The sequence below is a fragment of the Nilaparvata lugens genome, chromosome X, assembly GCF_014356525.2.
Source record: "Nilaparvata lugens isolate BPH chromosome X, ASM1435652v1, whole genome shotgun sequence".
Taxonomy (NCBI): Eukaryota; Metazoa; Arthropoda; class Insecta; order Hemiptera; family Delphacidae; genus Nilaparvata; species Nilaparvata lugens.
Window position 1 is genome coordinate 16,053,777 of NC_052518.1, and position 20,376 is coordinate 16,074,152.

At 34.3% G+C, this 20,376-nt stretch overlaps 1 protein-coding gene across 3 annotated transcripts in view; it reads right to left on the minus strand.

Annotated features, from left to right (window-relative positions):
* The window catches only part of LOC111047698 (phosphatidylinositol 3-kinase regulatory subunit alpha), a 149,201-nt gene that overhangs the window by 73,162 nt on the left and 55,663 nt on the right, over positions 1-20,376 (minus strand). For all 3 annotated transcript variants that reach the window (XM_022333511.2, XM_039442506.1, XM_022333509.2), the window contains exon 6: positions 5,723-5,826. In XM_022333511.2, the coding sequence (XP_022189203.2) occupies positions 5,723-5,826 (104 nt within the window). The remainder of the gene's footprint in view (positions 1-5,722; positions 5,827-20,376) is intronic.

Consider the following 20,376-nt stretch of genomic DNA (forward strand, 5'->3'; position numbering starts at 1 on the left):
GAAAAACCACACATCACGTGAAAGAAGAATTCATTATGAACAGGATTCCTTAGGAATTTTGGAATTTAGTAGTGGGGGGAGGGGGAGTACACAAAAAAATAGAAAATCATGTCCTACAGCCAAAATACAAATTTGAGTTTCCTTGAGAAAACCTTGAATTTCTCAAGAAAAATCATTCACAACAAAATCAAAGAAAATAGAATTTCCAATAAATTAAATGGTCGCGCAGGACTCTACCGGTTTTGGTTCCGGAGCTACGAATTTTCAAAAAGGGGTATTTTTCAAGGGTTTTTCAAAATTATGCAAACTCACCACTTTCACCCTATACAACTTGGATATTTCACTAGTAATGATGAAAAAGCACACATCACGTGAAAGACCAATTAATACTGAACAGGATTACTTGGGAATTTTCAAATTTAGTAGTGGGGGGAGGGGGGACACCCAAAAATAGAAAACAAATCATTCAGTAAAAATACAAATTTTTCATTATAATACCTTACCAAGGCCTTTCTAACAAAAAAGACAGAAATCATTTAGTCGAAATATGTATTTTTTGTTAGGAAGGCCTTGAAAAGGTATTATAATGGAAATTTTGAATTTTGGCTGTAGGACATGATTTTCTATTTTTGGGCGTATTCCCCCTCCCCCCCACTACTAAATTCGTAAATTCCTAAGGAATCCTGTTCATAATGAATTGTTCTTTCACGTGATGTGTGGTTTTTTATCTATACTAGAAAAATATCCAAGTTGTATAGGGTAGTAGTGGTAGGTTTGCATAATTTTGAAAACCCCTCAAAAAATACCCCTTTTTCAAAATTCGTAGCTCCTGAACCAATAATGGTAGAATCCTGAACGACCACTTAATTTATTGGAAATTTTATTTTCTTTAATTTTGTCGAGAATGATTTTTCTTGAAAAACTCAAGGTTTACGAGATAAAATGGAACAATTGAAAAAAGTTCGAAATTTTGGGGGTTTTGGGGGTGAAGCCGCCCTCTGGCGTGTCAGCAAATTTCAGATTCGAATTCAACGCCCCAAAATACATATAGAACCGTCGAGAAAAATTCTTTCGGGGCTTTTTCCTGAAAAACGACCATTTGACTGGACTATCAGGATTAGTTCGATGTTTCCTCCCAAGAGAACTGTTATACTGAGAACTGAATACCTGATATCTCTAGTAAAATGTTGACAAGTTACATATAAACGGTTGGAAATCCGGGAAAACCCAATAAAATGTTGACAAGTTACATATAAACGGTTGGAAATCCAGGAAAACCCAATAGAATTAAAACTATATCTTGGAATGAGATGATCTCGTGGGAAAAGTACCATATAAAAAAGGGAGGAATGGGAAAAATCGTCCATAGATTGCGCGAATAATTTTCAAATGAAGTTACAGTATATAAAAAAAGGGTAAACTTGGAATCTTCAACAACTGAAGTATCTGAAAATGGAAATAGGGAAGTCAAATCAAATCAAATTTATTTCCTCAAAAAATACAAAAAAAATATCAGCATGTAAAATTGGTACATTATTAATTTAAAAATTTCACAAAATTATATTAAAATAAAACAAACCCTGTAATCAATTTGACTTAATAATATATAACTTAAAACAATGCTATGTTTATGAGTTGATAATAAGTTGATGTAATAATAAATTAATATAATAAAGGGAGAAGCTCACATAGGCAACATATTGCCTGTGCGTAAGCTAGAGTTGAGTTTATATTAAGAGACTTGTAGGAAAATACTTCCCAGAAAATACTTGTAGGAAGTATCCCATAAGAAAAGTGACAAACGAGAGAATGGAAAGCTAGGAAAAACCGGATTGTAAGCCCAGAATCCAGAATTCAAAAATATTGAGTGCAAAGATAAATGATTTTTCCCTTACTTTTCAGAAATTTCTTCTCACTACATTGATAAATTGATAATTTGTTCATTGGAAAGTGGGGAATAATTTGAGCTCTATAATTTCTATACTTTACAGCTCTTAGTCAAAAGCTCTACACTTTCAGAAGACAATAATTAAGTATCTAATTGAATGGTGAAGAAAGACTTTTGACGCTAAACAAATGGTATGGAATATCAAAATCATCTAAATTTTGAAATAGAATGTTAATGAATTAAGAGTGGAGATAATCTTAAAAAAGAAGCTACAAAAGGGAATTCCGATCTCTATAATCTAGAGAGAGAGTAGGGAGCTAGGGAAACTCATCTTCATATATTATCAAGATGAAAAGCGCTGGAAAAATATCTTCATAAAGAAAAACTTACTAAACTACAAAGAAATTGCATGACAGTTGTTTACATCTTTTAAATCAGTATTAGGAAATGAAGATAGAATATGGGAGAAATGATATGAATGACTTAGTATTCGAACATGTTTGGAAATTTGTTTACAGCTCAAAATCAATTTAAAAAAAAATCAGATTTTGACCAAACTTGCTTGTGGAGTTCGTTTCGGTTTGGCCTACCAGTTAATTACTATTGGGATGCGTAAATACTCTTATCACTCCAGTATTTACTCTGGCTTCGTCTCGATCCCAGCACAAGTTTATAATAAACGGTGATAATTATTGTCAAGTGACAAGGAGATCATAAAAGAATGACATTTAACGGTTAAAATGTTGACAAGAAACTGTTCATTTTACACGAGTAGCACTCATTAAAAAACTACGTCAATGTAACACAAACTGTCACAAAGTTTATTTACAAATCGGGTGATTTATTTCCATACTGACATTTTCTCGTAGATTCTAGTTTCTTCGTACTTCAAAGTATTGGAGTAAAGTACTGTAAATTATAACATACATATTATGGGATATTATGTCACATATATTATTATACTAGTCATATTGTGACTAATGAAATACATAACCCTACTAGATGCGAGATTTATTCCTGTGGATTTGCTGATTGCTAATCAATCACTGGATGTTCAGTATAATCAACAGTCAAACTCAACGTGAGAGGAGAGGAACAGGACCTGAAGATTTCCACTGACAAAAGAAAATAGAGAATACAAAATGTATGCACTTTCAACTCTGTGGCTACTCTATGGAGATTAGAAAACATCGATTTTCCGATCATTTCCCAGTTTTCTCTAATTTTTCAAACATAATATCTTTTTAAACTAGTAACACAGTTATTGATAACGGATAAAAGGTAATGCTGCATTCTTAATGGAGCAGGACTAGAATTATTACTCTGTGAACTTCATAAACTAAGATAATGGAGTTCAGAACTATTGAGGGATAATAATTCAAGAAAAATTCAATGATAAGAAAATTTCAAAAGCCTATTCTAATCGCAAAATGGCTTTTCCAAACCTGAAATCTTGAATTTACTTTCTCAATAGGTTGTATTAAAATTGAATACGATCGAGGAAATGTTCATCAATTTTTATTTCTGTTTGTGATTTCAATTATTTCCTTTATTTTATGGGCCAATTAATATTGGATGGTTTGTTACATACTGACGACACCTTACACTTCAGCCACGATACATAATTTACGTTTTAAATTACTGTGAAACTCTTATTCATTTTATGCATTTTTCCGGAGCGATTAATTTAGCTGAAGAATAATTCCAAATTTTGTGTTTCAGAGCTCACTGTGGTTTACACATGCACATACTGGATTACATAAATGCGGGTTCTGCAGTTGAAACCCTAAAATTGTGTTTACGAAATCTGTAACGTTGTAACCCTAGAATTATTCCCCGAATACAGTTTGATGATTTTGTGACACATTTGACTGATAATTAGTTTCAAAGTGATACATCTTTATATAAAAAGAAGCACTGAAAGAGTTGAGATGTTACCATGTTTGTGGCATTATATGAAATGATCTAAATATCTGGTTAGGATTTGAATGATTTTGATTTGTGGCATGCATTTCATGAACAAAAGAATAAAATTGTTGAGGTTTTGAATCAACTGTTCAACATTTCAATAGTCAATATTAGTAAGCTGATCAATTCAATTAATCATTTTTTTTCAGATTCATGGATCGATGGACATTAAACAGGTGAGGAGTCGAAAACAATAATAATAGTTGAATCGTTGCTTCAGCGTTTCCAACAATGAACGCTGAATTGACAGAAACACAAGTTGGACATTATCATAATGAAATTTTCTTGTAATACCGTTTTTGATCTTCAAGTGAATTTGAATGTAGATTGTAGAGTAAAACAATTTGGAAGATACTAATAAGATAATAGACACATTGAATTAATAAATTAATAAGTTTTAAACAAATTCAACAAAAATATCAACTTGAATAATATAGAATCCCGGTTGAACAAGTTCCTCGATACGACGTAATTATTATCGTATTCTTACTACTTTATACCTTATACTTATTACTTTATACCTCTTACTAATAAAAATACTCAATGTAAAAGCAATCCTGTTGTTGAGAGTACTATAATACAAGTATATTTTCTCTTGGTTCGTTACAAGATACGTTTCAGCAACTTCTTCAGTAATCCTACATAAAGTTAGAGAAAAACACGACATTTGATGATTGATAGATTTCAGTACAATAACTATTACAAGAAAAAGAAACGATTTTCCCTTAACTCAATTATTCTGAAGCGAAACCTACCACTGATACTTGGAATTTCCCTTCTGAAAGCAATTCAGAGAAATGGGGGAGCCGGCGAGTGGTTCATTCCACTCTTCCAAACGCACTATTGATAAAGTAGGTTAAGCTCAACAGCGAGATAACGAGAATATTGTTACAGAGCAGTAATAGGCCTATTCTTTTCCAACTCAATCACCAAGTCACAGCTTCTAGTAATTGAATCGTTAAATGCAAGAAAAAGTTGAATTCTCAAAGTCAATTTATCAGATTTCCAATGCAATACGGTTCGGAACATTCGTTGATTAGCAAAGCAACCGAATATAATAGCAGCTATCACAGCTGTCGTAATATATCTATAATTCTATCTTAAAAGGGCGAAATGATCATGTTGATAAGAATTAGTCACATTATAAAATATTGATCATCAGTTCATCACCAGGAATATTTCTTGTTTCTAGGTAGAGTTTATTCATACAAAATAGCATGCAAAGACAGTAAATACAACATGATCAAAATTTGCTCAATTGGAGAGACAGTTTGTGTCAATTGCTAAAAATATTCAATAGTTCAAAGAATAGTGATTGTAATTGAGCGATATTTGAGCTAATTATAAGCTACAACTTGAAAAAATACTAATTCAGCAGCACGAAGTTCAGTAACAGAAATGTGAATGTGAAAATATTAGAAAAGCTGCAAGCAAAATAGGTTATAGTGCGATTCAAACACGAATAATCGATCTTAGCCAAGGTAATATTAACCTCAGCGCAAAATGCAATCAAGTAACAGAAATCTCAATCCAAAATATGAATGAAAATAGATTCTAATGATATTCATGTGCGAATGATCAAGATGCGAATGTATTCTTGAAGATTTTTTGTACTCTTGAAGCTAATTTCTAACAAATTACAGAAGTTTCAATTTTCTAAAACTGTATGTCAATATCGCAAATTGATCTTATAATAATAAATCAATGTAAACTACCATAGTCAATCTGAAATAAGTGAAAAATATAATGAAAATCGGTTGTTGTTCGATTTCGTGATCAAGTTTTAGGTTAAATTAGGTCAAACTGATTTAAGCAAGCTAGCAGCATGGCACAAGAAAAATACAATAAATGGCAAATGGCACTAACCTTTTCCTTGGTGAGTGTGACTGGAGGCAGTAGGTGTGCGTTCCTCTGGCAGACGTGTTCGCCGGCGAACCGCACGCAGGTGGAGTGCAGACACGCGTGGCAATCTGCAGACAAGAGATAGTTACACATGCAGCAACAGGATGCAGTGCAAGTACAGAACAGGGTGTGAAAAGACAGGGCTCTGGCACAAGAGGGCACACGAGCCAGCGAGTTGACACTCTCGGTCACGCAGAACAGATCGAGGTCGGCGGCAGGCTGCAGTTTGGTCTCGCCGCCCCTCAGCATATAGTTGTCAGCGTCAATGTTGAGAGCCGGAGGCGGCAACAGAGAAGGCGGCATTTTGGATGATTCGTAGCCGATTTTCGGATCAGAGTCCGAGTCGAGGTTGCCGTTGTCCACAGCCACGTTGGAGGTGTCACCTTCCACTGCCACTGTCCCGACCACGGGGATGTTGCACACGGCTGCCCCCATTACTAAGCCTTGAACCGCCCCCGGCTGCTGCTTCACTCGCAGCATAACAGAGTTCACCGACACCTGCGTCGGCACCTGAACCAACTCCACATCACCGAGCTGCTCGACGTTCCTCCTAGCATACCACTCACACGCCACACCAGCTGCTCCCTGCTTCTAGTCCAGACTGTTCCTAACCTTATCGACACCAGACTGGCTACTGGCAAAAGCGGCCGGCTTTTGTTACAACCAACTACAAGCAGCGCGCATGCGCCGACAACGCAAAGGAAAGCTCCGAATCACCTCACGGTAGCTACTGTTCACTGGTATCACAAAGCTTTCCCGTGCGGTGAATTATCAAAAGAAATGTCATTTTTCTCCACTAATATGAACGAAAAAGAGAAGATTTTCTCCAATTCAGAATAAATGAGTGATTGCATTTTAATTTTCGTATAAAAATTTCCTTTGTTTTGGTAGATATTTAAATCGGAATTTTTAAAAAGTTGTTAAAAGTTCAACAGTGAATGAGAAAAACTGAGTATGAGATGGATTCCCAAGCAATATGTTACTACATTTTCTTAATTATAAGAACGGAAAACTATGTCACTTCTTGAATTATAGAAGGAAACTTTCCTTTCATTGGATTCCCAAAAAAGTTATCAAACAGAAATCTTTCTTACCGGTAGGGCAAACGAATTCCTAATATTCCTTATTTAATTTTAAAATTATTAGTATCGATAAACTGTTTTTCACTGATTAAACAAATGAAAAAGAAAATTATGCTCGAGGTGAATCTCCAAAATTTCCAAACAGACTGTATGAACTGTAAAAGCTGTAATGTTCGAAATCGATATCCTACATGAATCCATAGGACGAACAAATGAAGTTTTGACAGTTTCTTGAAGTTTTCAACACCATTTGAAATGAAAATACTGTTCTTCACTGTCCTGAATGAAATTTTATTTGTGATGGATTAACATGATTTCCAATAAATAACTGTTTATTGAAAAACTCTTCTTCACGCATATGAATCGAAACATAGGGAAACGAGAACTACTAAAATATGCCAAGAAAAAAGGAAGACATCAATAACCTTTTGTGACGATTATAGGACAGAACTGATGGAAACGTTTTCGATGAAAATATTCCTTGGACTAGAACTTCTACAAGATAATGATGACAATGATTGGAAATGATCGCTCACTGTCAACCTTCCGCAACTCAGTACATTAGAGAATGAAATATTGAATGAATTCAATCAGATAAAAATGGAGATATAGATAAGCCTAGATATAGATTGAACCATGCTTCCAGTAGAACAGATCATCTAGGATAGAACAACATAATTCCCAAAGATGAATTAGTTAATTGGAAGGATAAAAATGAACTGTGGAGAGAACTCTATTATGAAGTCAATCATTTATTGTTCAAGTGACAAATTGGAAACTACATTTTTCTCTAAATTACATGTTTTTATAACAGTATCTGTATGTTTATATCTGTACATTCTGTGAATACATTTCGAAGTGTAGAAGTAGTAGCATATGGTATATGAGACAAAAATATAGTAAAATTACGAACATCCATGATAAGATAAATCAATCACTTGTGATAAAATTATGGTTCTATGTACGGTTCTAAAAGTGACATTTATATACCAAATTTCATGTTCCATAGTAATAGATTGTTAATGTTCATATTAGGTACAGAATTGTTACTGTTTATACTAGGTACAGAACACAGGAGCCAACATATACAACTTGGAAGCCCATTAAGTTTTTTCAGTCCTGGTCACTATGGAATCTCTGGTGGATGAAGTCAGTAAACTTGAAGTAATAATTTATTGTCTTAATGTAAAACATATGTGACGTCTTCACCAATCAATATCGGAAATGCTACTATGATACAGATTCGAACACTTGAAACTCGTACTGACACATTTGATCAATGATAGAACAAAATTGATAAAAAGATAGAATAATGAATGAATGAGATCGTGGAAGAATGAAAAAGTTTTAGAATTCTAGATAATGGTAACAGATGCCGAGAGTATGCAAGTGAAGATACTACAATAATCAACTGAAATGATACAGTAATAAAAATTGATACAAATTAAATTTGGAAAAAAATGAATTTGACGTACCGTCATATCAACAAGATAATAACAATGACCGCGAGACGGTCGAAAATACTACAGTCAAAGATTTTGATTATTTACTTAAATATTTGACCATGTCGTGTGAAATACATAGAAAAAAGTGTGTTAATACATTGCAGCTCGTAATGGATCAAGAAACCATCACCAGGATAATAACATTATTTCTCTATACAGAACTTACATTAATTTATTCTCCAACTATCGTTAAGGAAGGTTCTGCTAATATTCTAATATAAATCAATTCAAATTGATTCATTTACTTCAGTCGATATTATTTTTCTAGATTGTCTTCTAAAAACAAAGGGTTTGTTTTCGTAAAAAGGATAACCAATTCACATAAAATAAATTGACCTGGAACGCATTTAATGAATTTGTAATACCCTGTTCAAGACCTTGGAAATTTGATTTTGAATTTGGTGATTCATCAAATATATGCTACATTATGAATATGGATTTTTATATTTATTAGGTCATAACAGTCAATTCTATAGAAGGAAGAAATGGACAACTAAAAACTTGCCTTCTTCCATTTGAAAGATTGTAAAAATAAAAGGTTTAAACAAGATCTTCACCCATCAAATATAATTAGTTGATAACTTTGAACATCATCAATTCGAAAATGGATAGAAATCCAAAAACTCGAAGAATGAAAAAGATTTGATAATATCAAACTCCACTTGGAAGTTTCCAGCCCGAAATTTTCCATTATCTATCAAACCTTTCCAAAATAAATTATAATTGAATTCATGGTTATATCGCATCTATTTATTAGATGAAGGAGTTAGAAACAATGAGTACTGCAAGATTAAAATTTAAGGATATGATCCAGTGAGCTAAATAAACTCATGAAGTTTATAAAAATTAGTAACAGTCAATCAATCATACAATTTTCATGTTTTACATTAAGTGGCTTGTAAATAATGAATTCAGGGATGATTCTCCTTCATCATGACCCGCAGTGCTCATAACTTCATTTGCATACGTATCGTGCAACAGATGCCGCTCGTGCAACAGTATCTCTGGGAGTTTCCTCAGAACAAGTATGACTAAAAGACAAAGAGTAAGCTGTATATGTGCGAAAGGGATCGATAACTTTTCATATAAAAAAAAGCAAAAACGTATCGCGAAGCATGTATGCAACCCTGATAAGGGTGAATCAGCTGTTTTCAGGAGGGTTGCACGAAAAAACGCCAAATTTTAGGAAAGTTGGCACTTATCAATTTTTGCAATTTTCCAAATTATAATATTCATGTCACGGAGTGACCCAACTGAACAAAGTTTGACACCAGTAGAGAAATTAAAAGTGTTTTTATAGAAGATGGTAAAATAATTGATTAGGGCCACTATAAAACACATAAATAAGTTTCTTTCCCTCCCCCTCAAAAATAACGTGATTAGCTACGAATACGGTATTCTAAAGTGATATCATTTGAAGAGAAAATTATTTTACACTCCAATATTCTTTGACAAACATTACTTGAAAGTTCTTAAGAGTACCTTAGTACTATTCAGTGTTAAAGAAATAATATATTATCATTTATTTATTTGTGGATACAATATTATTACAGCTCATATGAATATGATCGGGAACGAACAACAGGCTTGGCCCAAAACTATGATATTCCCAAATTTTTACAATGAATAACAAGTCCAAAAAAATAAGTTATGCTTGAAAGTTCGAATTCATGGTTCAGAAGTTAGAAGTAGGTTAATTCATTTCAATAAAAAACCTTTGATACAATATTATTATTACAATATGCTAAGGAATTTATAATATTGGTCAAATTTATCTCAGCACTACAAGTAGTATGAGTATGAATTGCCAAATAGTAGAATAACATTAACTGAATCTCTTTATAATGGTATCAGAGCTTTAATAATTATTACTGTACTCCTATTGGCTGGTTTCATTAAATTCCATGGGCTCAGCATGATACAGCAGGAACTGTATGGAAGTGTTTTCATGATAGATTCGATTTTTTAAATAAATTCTACATGAAAGATGAATAATAAATATGAGGTATGGAAAACCACTTATAAAATACGAAGATGACGAGGAAAAAAGAATTCCAGAAAATGGAGAAAATTGAAAAGAGGAGGAAGAAAAAATGGAATAATTTCAATGTGGTTTAGTGAATTCCACACATGTCATTGTTACAACATGACACTTCAACTTAATCGAGCAAAAACAGGCATGTGCTTAACTAATAAATTTGATTTTCCATCTGAGTTTGAACATTTCGTATAATGAATTCTATCATTTTAATCGAGAATAAGTGAGCTGCAAAAGAGCTCGTAGGTCTGTAGCAGGCATCCAGTTTCAATGATCCCTACTCTTGAGTTTATCCGTTGAGTTTTTAATCAACCTACCCTTGAGTTAAATCGCTTCCGCAGCTCCCCGTCACCTATTGTATAAGTGCACTATGTATATAATTGCGCTATATGTATATATAGGCGATTGCGGCCGTGAGTGACTCTTCAGACCTCAACAATTGAATGCATTTCGCTCGAAAGGGCGGGCGGCCTACTGCACACAGCAGCGAGGAGTGAGGTAGGTCGCTATCACTCCTGGTGAAATAATGATATCAGAGTTCCACTGATAGTGGAAGTGGCTCCATTGAAATGAGACTGGAGCTGAACACCAAGCCACCCTTCAGTATGGTCAATTATTGAGTAAGCAGCATGTGCAGTGCACTTCTATGCAACCCTCAAGTTCGATGTTGTTCCTTTGTTTGAAGAGACGTTTGCAAAACCTCAAGTTTTATTGATCTACTTCATATTAATTCAATGTTTTCTGTTTCTGGGAAGAAGAATGACTACAGATCGCAATGAAGCTGCATATCTATATCATACATAAGAGATTTTAACTCTACGGCACAGAAGATTGTATCTTGAAAGATTGAATGGCGGTAGAATGATATGAGAACCAATCAGAGAAACGGACGACGTCGTTAATCAGCAACCACAGTTAAAATTTAACAGACTTTTGTAAAACCAGGCCTATGACTTGAAAATTGCTGAATCAGTGGTTCCTAATCTTTCATTGTTATAAAGTGGGAACCAAAATTTGGATGTTCATTCATTTTCGCGACCCCCTCCGCAACCCATCTACTAGTCAATGCATGTACTAGCCCGGTGATTTGCTATGTATTCAATTTCAATCAACTTTACTGTTAATTAGTGATAGGGAACCAATAACCTTCATGGTATCTTACAGTTGTAAGACCTCTTTTCATTTCAGGCGTAACTTAAGGGCATTTGCAGAACCCTTCTAACATCACTCCCTCATACAGCTGAATCTGCATAATGAATTGAAAACAGTTTTTTGTAGAGACGTTCACGAGTCAAAGGAAGATAGATTGATAAAATATAAAACATTAATGGAATATAAAATTCACAAACAGAGCACAGAATTAGAATAAAGAGCATTAAAAAACGAACAATATTAAGATTGGAACCACGCCTTCAGCCCAACCCTCAATCTCCTACTGCACACTCCTGATTGGCCATAATTTTGTAGCTCCTCCTGCTCTTCTCTGATTGGTCGACAATTAATCGTCACGTAGTTTGAAATTCTACCACCAGATGGTAGCCGTTACTGGGTCGTGTACAACTGCACGTATCGTAAGTATGAGATTCCGTCTACATCCTCCTAATTGGCCAGAAAAATTATTCGAGAACTAGCTCCGACGTCTTGCCGGTAGATGTCAGTAATAACTGGGTTATAAACAATTTTACGAATTCACGCCTTCTTTCTCATGATTGGTCAAAAATTAATCACAACGAAGTTCGAAATTCTGCCACTACATGGCAGTAGTAGACTAACTGGGTTACTGGAAATAGCCAGTCACAAATTACTGGAAAAAGCCAATTTTTGGGAAGATTTAGGGATATTTTCAAACATCTCTGAACTAGGCTTAGCTGAATCTGTGAATCGAATTTGAAATTCTCTGTCTAGATCATTCTCGTAGAAGATTGAAAAAACTACGAAATTGTAGGATTTTATAATTTGTTATAACCTTTGATAGGATCATTCTGATAATTTGATAAGATAACAACCGATAACCTATTCCTAGTCCCTAACTGAATATACACACCGTATTTAAACATATTTGTGAGTCATTCACGGAAAATCTAACGAAACGCATTGATAACTGTAGGCATAGATGGAAACTTATTATATTTATGGAAAAATTTGGGAACATTTCAAAAATCTTACAAAATACGTCAATTGTAGACATAGTATTTGAGGATTTTAAATCAATTCTTAGAAAACGTCTAGAGGTAACTACACCTGAACGTGCCCGCAAATTCTAATATTTTTGGCTGATTCTAATATGTTTGGCTGATTTTTGGATCTGGCGATGAATGAATTGATGACACTTTAAGCCCTAATATCATAATAGATCCCTAATATTTTTCATAAATCATAATCGATTTGTATAATATGTATAGAAAAGCTGAAAAATAAAAATGGAAAAGAAGGAAATTGAATGGACCTGCAGTTCAAAACCACTGCGTAAGTAAACAAATAAAGATCATCCATTTTCAACCACCGGTCACCTATCCAACAGCAGAGCCAAATGCACGTGACTTGACCTATGGACCACTCTCACCGTGCGGCTAATCACACCCATAAAACGTAATAATTACTCCAGTCCCTAGGTACATAACCCCATTTAGATAACATGGAATAGTTAAAACCTCAATAGGAACATGAGAAATGCAGTTGCATTTTCAAATGTCATCTCTACCAATCTCAGGTCTACTCTGCACTACGGGGGCATGTCATATCTTTATAGCATGGAAACCTGTTATGTTAAGCGTATTTTCTTGGATTTAAAAATGAAATAAATGTACGCTGAAGTTAAATATAAATGTTGAAGGTATTAATATAGGTTGTGGGTGAAAAAAGAACGGTGCATGGATCACGGGACTGAACTACTATTTTTTCTCCCACAGGAAATTTGTCGCCTTTCAGTGCACGCATGCGATAACTAGTTCCACAAAAAGATGCAAAAACCCATACACTAGTCCCTACAAATTATTATTATGCGTACTCAATCCCATTCTTAAATAACGAAAATTTTTATGAAAACTCCGATAATGCGAGCGAGGAAAATGACTATTATTTGTAATATTCATATTCCACAACAATAAAAAGTTGCGAAACTGGAACTTTAATCTATTTTTTGGAATAGTTACCGTCAACTTATCGAATACTCTTTTACTACTGCTAGTAAAGCACTCCTTTACGTACTGAAACGTTTCTACTGTTGATCAAGTGAGAATAAAGTAAATATTTTCGAAAATTGTAATGTTTTCAACCTAACAAATGAATTAGAATGAATTGGAGGTTCAATGATTACGAATCATTCGAAGGTTTAGAAATCTTAGATCTTCAAAGCCTAACATAAAACAGGGAGCCACTGCATTAGATTTATCAATCAAGTGTGCGTAAATAATAATTATTATATAAGTTACTGTCATATGGAATGAACCAGAATTGGTGTAGAATCGTTGTATGTATTATTGAATGGGCTACAATGAAACAGGCCGAATTGATTCAGTAAGTGTGTGTGCTCAGTATCGACACTTCAACAAGTGAACTAATGAGCGGAACATAGCAGAGAACCAGGGAGCAGTTCATTGAATTCGTGTCAATCCTACGCAGCCAAGTCAACTAATCGGTTGTCGCCATTCGCCATACGCCGATGGATAGAAATCGAAATGGAAATAGGCTTGAAATTGAGTAGAAGCAGAGCTGAGTGCCGAACACTCACTACGCGCCTCTTTACAGCAGACTTCGGATAAAATTGGTTGCAACAGCACCGCTCTCAAAATATTTCAAGGACTTCGGCAAGAATAAAAAACCTCGCACACACAACAACTGCACTGTTATAAACAGAAAACACGCTGGCTCACACTGTCCTTAGGGCTGAATGGAAATTGAATCCACATTGCGGATCAGCTCTGTTGTTGAAACAAGATTGGCGTTCAATTTCGTTCACATTAATGATTCAACATGTGGATTAGTAACATTGTACTAACACAACACATCTCAAATATAGAAAAGACATTCAGCTAAGAGTTCAGCTGTGTTTGCATCAGGGCAGAGCCGATTGACGAGATTGGAAGGGTTATAAGTAATGAACTGTTCAACTTTCTAAAAATTCTTTAATGGTTTCAATTCAGTTTGAAATGTAGTTTTTATTGTTAATTTTTGAAAATTATATCAGTTAATTGGCGGCCGTCAGCAGCAATACACTGATGTAGCGTGTTTTTGAAGTTTTAAAACGCATTTTGGCACACTGCGATTGGTAAGGCCTGGGTCTCCTCTCTCTGATTCGCTCCATTAGTTCTTCCAAGGTGTGTGGGCGATGATTGAAAACTTAATTTTTGAATTAACCTCATAGAAAAATATCGCATAAGCTTAAATCGGGTGAGCGTGCTAGCCATAGTTCTTTGAGAATGGCAACATTACCGTCAATGTCACCTCCCAGCGTTATGTGACAACGTTACAAACATTTCTGCGTCCTAAATTGGAAGAACTTGCTGAGGAACATGACTTGGGAGAAATATGGTTTTAGCAGGATGAAGCTACAGCCCAGACAGGGTGCATTTCAATGAAAGTGTTAAGACAAATTTTCCAGGGCGGTTAATCTCGATTTAAGCATATGCGATTTTTTTCTATGGGTTTACCTTAAAAAAAGTTTTCAAAGATCGTTCACACACTTTGGAAGAACTAAAGGAGCGAATCAGAGAAGAGATCCAGGCCTTACCAATTGCAGTGTGCCAAAATGCGTTTTAAAACTTCAAAAATACGCTACATCAGTGTATTGCTACTGATGGCCGCCATCTTACTGATATAATTTTCAAAAATTAACAATAAAAACTACATTTCAAACTTAATTGAACCCATTAAAGAATTTTTAGAAAGTTGAACAGTTCATTACTTATAACCCTTCCAATCTCGTCAATCGGCTCTGCCCTGATGCAAACACAGCTGAACTCTTAGCTGAATGTCTTTTCTATATTTGAGATGTGTTGTGTTAGTACAATGTTACTAATCCACATGTTGAATCATTAATGTGAACGAAATTGAACGCCAATCTTGTTTCAACAACAGAGCTGATCCGCAAAAGTAATAGGGTTAAAGTAATACCCTACCAAACTCGTCAATCGGCTCTGCCCCACTATGTACTTCAGTTAGTTGCTTGCTGAGGATGATGTCCACATGAGCCCTAGGCTTTTACTTGGGTGATAGGTTATAAGGGACGATTGTAAGCCTTGTTTTGGACAATTTATGTAGCTTGATTCGGGATGATTCCTAACTAAATTAAGGTAACTATACTTTATGATTCATTTCTACCTCTAATAGAATCAAAAAGTTCAGTTATTTACCAATAGTTCAAGTTTCGATGAATAGCTTAAATGATACCTGTTTTCTCTTATCAGTTTGAAATCTTTGTTCCAAAAGAATGATGATGATTGAAGCTGGATTCCCACATTATCTTTTAAGATTTTATCTTTTTTTTATTTGGGAGCAATCTTTGGGATTTTCCCGTATGGGATGCTCCCATATTGTTGTAAATAAATGAATAAATATCGCACATTTAGTATGAAAAGTACCATTAGAACTCATGGAAAGAATATTTTTACTGAAACGGACACTGATATTGATAAGTGGGAATCCACCTTAATGGGCCTACAGTTTTAGGGTTCCGAGCTTTAGCAACGAGATTTAATAGCTCATAATAATTATGATTGTCGGTTATCGAAACTGGCCCCAAGCAGCCACGGGAGCACCGCGGGAGGAAAACCAACTTCCTAAGTTAGAGGGAATAATAATTTCTCTGAATGCCAATTATTTGCACCCTGAGGAGTTTTATTTACAAATATAGATTTACACAATTATAATGCACATATGAAATTCAATAGGTTGCTAATAATAATAATTTTAATCCTTATTATGATCATAATATTCTAATCTAAAACATGAACAAATGAACGATGAACATCATTATAAATTTATGAATCAAATTGATGTAGTGACTTAGCATTCTACGCATTGTTAGTCATTTTTGAGGGTTAAATTTCAGTTCGGTTCTAAACCATCCAGGGAGTGACCATAAAGCGGATTAGACATAATTGTATATTAATAATTATTATTAAACGAAAATCCCAATTGAATTCTGTAAATCACCCCGAAGACTTCTGCTACTGCAAATATTTATAATTTCATATAATATTTTATAATCAGTAATTTCCATATGTATAATTGTAATTCAAGATTCATGTTATTAACCATCAGGCTACAACAAGAGCAATAGGTAAGTCATAATTTTAAAAGTACACACAATTGGATAAAAAATCATACATGAAAAAGCATATTTACATTACATTCAAGTTAGGTATTCAGATATTCTTCAAGTGAGTAAAAGACAATATTTGTCAGATAACAGTATATAATGTGCATGTGAATTTGATTGTTAAAAAGTGACTGTTTTCGTTTTCGTTTAATTATCATTCCTAGAACTAAGCTTTTACCAAAGTTGGAGAAATGAATAGGTCCACTCATTACATTTGAATATTGCAATTTAGGTTGATTTATGTAAATTGCGGTGAACATAGTCATTCTGTGCTTCTAAAAATGTGTGCGTGATTCTGAACGGTGTAGGAAATATCTTAATAACATGAGAACTCCAAACAAAAATGGACTGAAAAACGCACACTACCATCTACCATCATGTTTATGACTGTGTGTACGTGTGACGAGTTCAGTTTTGGACATGAGTCTAACCAGACATTGAACATGTTCTTAAAAACCATCCGCACTTCAACCGATTCGATGGAAGTTTTGTATCCAGTAAAGCGTGTTTAATAGCAAGCTGCAATTTCGAAACAAAGTTGTCATCAATTCAGAGAATTCGTTGGGCAACAATGTTCGACGTGAAACAAAACTCATTTCCACGTCTCCACCCCAAACTCTCTCTTAGCAAATAAGTTGTTTGTGACTATTAGTCTAATTTTCCAGGAGTATAAAGCTCTCTAACTTGACGTGGCTGATTTTGGAGGAATAAAATTGACTAGACGTCTAGACCAGTAGTGTTCAGGGGTGGTTAACACCATCTGAATAGTTTCTTCATCTTCTATACGTGACAAAAGCTGGAATTTTTAAATTAAATGTTGTTTGTTCCGCGAAGTTGAAACTTACAGAAGTTGATTGGAAATTTCGACCAATTGATTTACGTATGACACGTGCTTGTTGTGCTATGACCTCGTGGAGTTACGACTTCCATTACTCTACTCAAATACGATTATAACTGTGACCTATTCTGTATTGTGTAATATACCCATTGAGTATTCTTCATTCTACACAACTAAACTGTGACAAGGATATCGAAAATTCAATAGAAAAGTCTGATTATCTTCTGAGTTTTATTTTATAGTCTTATATCCTCAACTTCAAGATCTTCAAAAGATTCGATTGACAGAAGATACGTATGATCGATCCATCAATCTATCTGCTTGGACATTATACTCAATCTATAAATAGAACACATGTATAAAAGTCCATTGAAATTCGACAGAATTATAAACTCAAATAAGTAGAAAATTGTTCAAAATGATAAAAAAAACCCTAAAACATATCGGTAAATACACAATACTCCAATAAGTGGGATTAGCCCCGCAGTTGATGTGCCCTCCAATATTTCAGATTAGATAAGCGACCGTTATTGTCAATCAATGAGCTCCACACAGATGCCCACTGCTGTCGGATGCCCTCGCAGGGCCTGATCTGCTAATCTTCGATAATCACTGAGGTTCAAAAAAATTTCTAGTGGTTCGGAGCCCACCTAAAACTGCAGATTCATTCATTTGCCTGTCTGATTTATTTTGACATTACTCACAGCAAAATAGCACGTCTATAGTGAGACTCACATTCAAAACTCAGCAGGAGATTAACATTGGTTTACTATCCTTGTCTGTCTGTATAGATAATTCCATCCTTTTCCAACTCCACAACGTTACTAGGAATTTTCGTAGACTATGTAGAAATATAATGAACTGCCAGAATATTTAATACCAATTATACATCGTGGAAATATAGTTTTTCTTAATGAATAATAGTAGTTTATACAACGTTTTTATAATAAGGGTCTTCAAAACACGAGTTAAGAGTGCTTTAAAGACCTCATAAAAATGTTGTATACACTATTTTATTTAAGAACGCTCAAGCAAAGTATCCCATTGCTTATTGTTGTAAGGTTAGAGATCAATCAACTATCCTGAATGGTAAAACGATTGAAATACCAATAGGTGAAAAGGTACTCAGTGAGAGTGAACAATAAACTGAAAACATGACGTACTGAAAACTTGATAAACTGGTAACTTGATGAACTGAAAACTTGACAAACTGAAAATTCGACAATTGAAAACATGACATACTGAAAACTTGATAATCTGGTAACTTGATGAACTGAAAACTTATAAATTGAAAATTTGACAAACTGTAAACTTGACAAAATGAGAACTGAACAGAGAACGGAGATCTTAACGAATTGATAACTCGACTTACTAAAAACTTCATAAACTTAAAAATTGACTAATTGAAAATTTGACGCTGGAAACTTGACCAATCGAAATTTTGTCTAACTGAATACTTGACTTTGTGAAAACTTGACCAATTGAAATTTTGTTAAACTGGATACTTGACATCGGAAACGGTGTTTTAATGTTGATGCCACCAGCATCGAAAACCATGTTAAAGACCCCAGTTATAGGATTGATTGTGATGCTGTAATGTTTACATTAACACGGTCGTAGATAAAATATATTTTATATGAATTTAAACACCATCAACAAGAATAAAAAATTAGGGCCGGTTTCCGAGCTCGGGATTTAGCTAAGTTCTAGACTTTAACTGGCTTTAAACTCTGGAGTCAGAAAATTGGCTTTCCGAGTCAGAGCGTTAACGTAGTCGAGGACTTTAATAGACTCTGGAGTTTAGAGATCACGTTAGACCCTGGAGTTTATAATTTCGCTTTCTGAGTGAAGGGCTTATGAGTCCAGGACTTCAATTAGATTCTCGCCTCTTTCCGAGTCGAGGATTCATCAAAAATCGTACAGTCCAGGACTTAAAAAAGCGTGATTTTAAGCCCTCGACTGGGGTAGGGTTTAAATTCAAGTTCTAGACTTGAACGAGCAAACACAATTCAGTTATTGTTTTGGAGTAGATGGATAGCCAAATAAATGTCATGGAATACCTAAATTATTCGAATTAGCCCATCTGAATTCATAATTTATAGTTTGCAAGTTTATTTTGGAATAAAGTTCTTCATAATATTATGCGTAAAAAAACTAACCTCATTTTATGACTGTGACATAACCTAGAAATGTTCAAGGATTCCTTGGAATTTTATCTCCCAATGTGAATATTATAAATCGATGTCATATTCAACATATTATTAATAATAATATAACAATAATAAATTATTATTATTACAGTTAAAAAAATACATTTTCAAACTCAATAGGTAGCATACTAAAATGTTTATTCCAAAATAAATGGCAAGGATCAATGATAAATAATAGCATAACGTAAAATGAAATGTTTATTTTTTTATTTCAAAAGGTTAGGTTTTGCTTTGAATTTATAGACCTACACCATACAAAGAAATCAAAACGTATTTTCACAAAATAATTGTTACAAAATAGTTTGGAGAGCATTTGAATTATCCCGCTGCAATCAGCTGTTCTCGTTTTGCTGTAATGCCAACAATACAACAGCAAAATATTGTGAATTTCCCTCATGTTTTCTACGTTTAAGTCCTGGACTTAAATAAGTCGAGAACTCAATAGACACCGGGGTTTAGAACATATACCAGTGACTCAGAAAGTTGATTTAGACCCGAGAGCTTATTTTAGTCCTGGACTCTGCAAGTCCAGAACTTATAGATCCCGAGCTCTGAAAACGGCCCTAAATATTGAATCAGATACACCGGGATGACTTGAATCACAACTATTTCTACTTGAGACCACC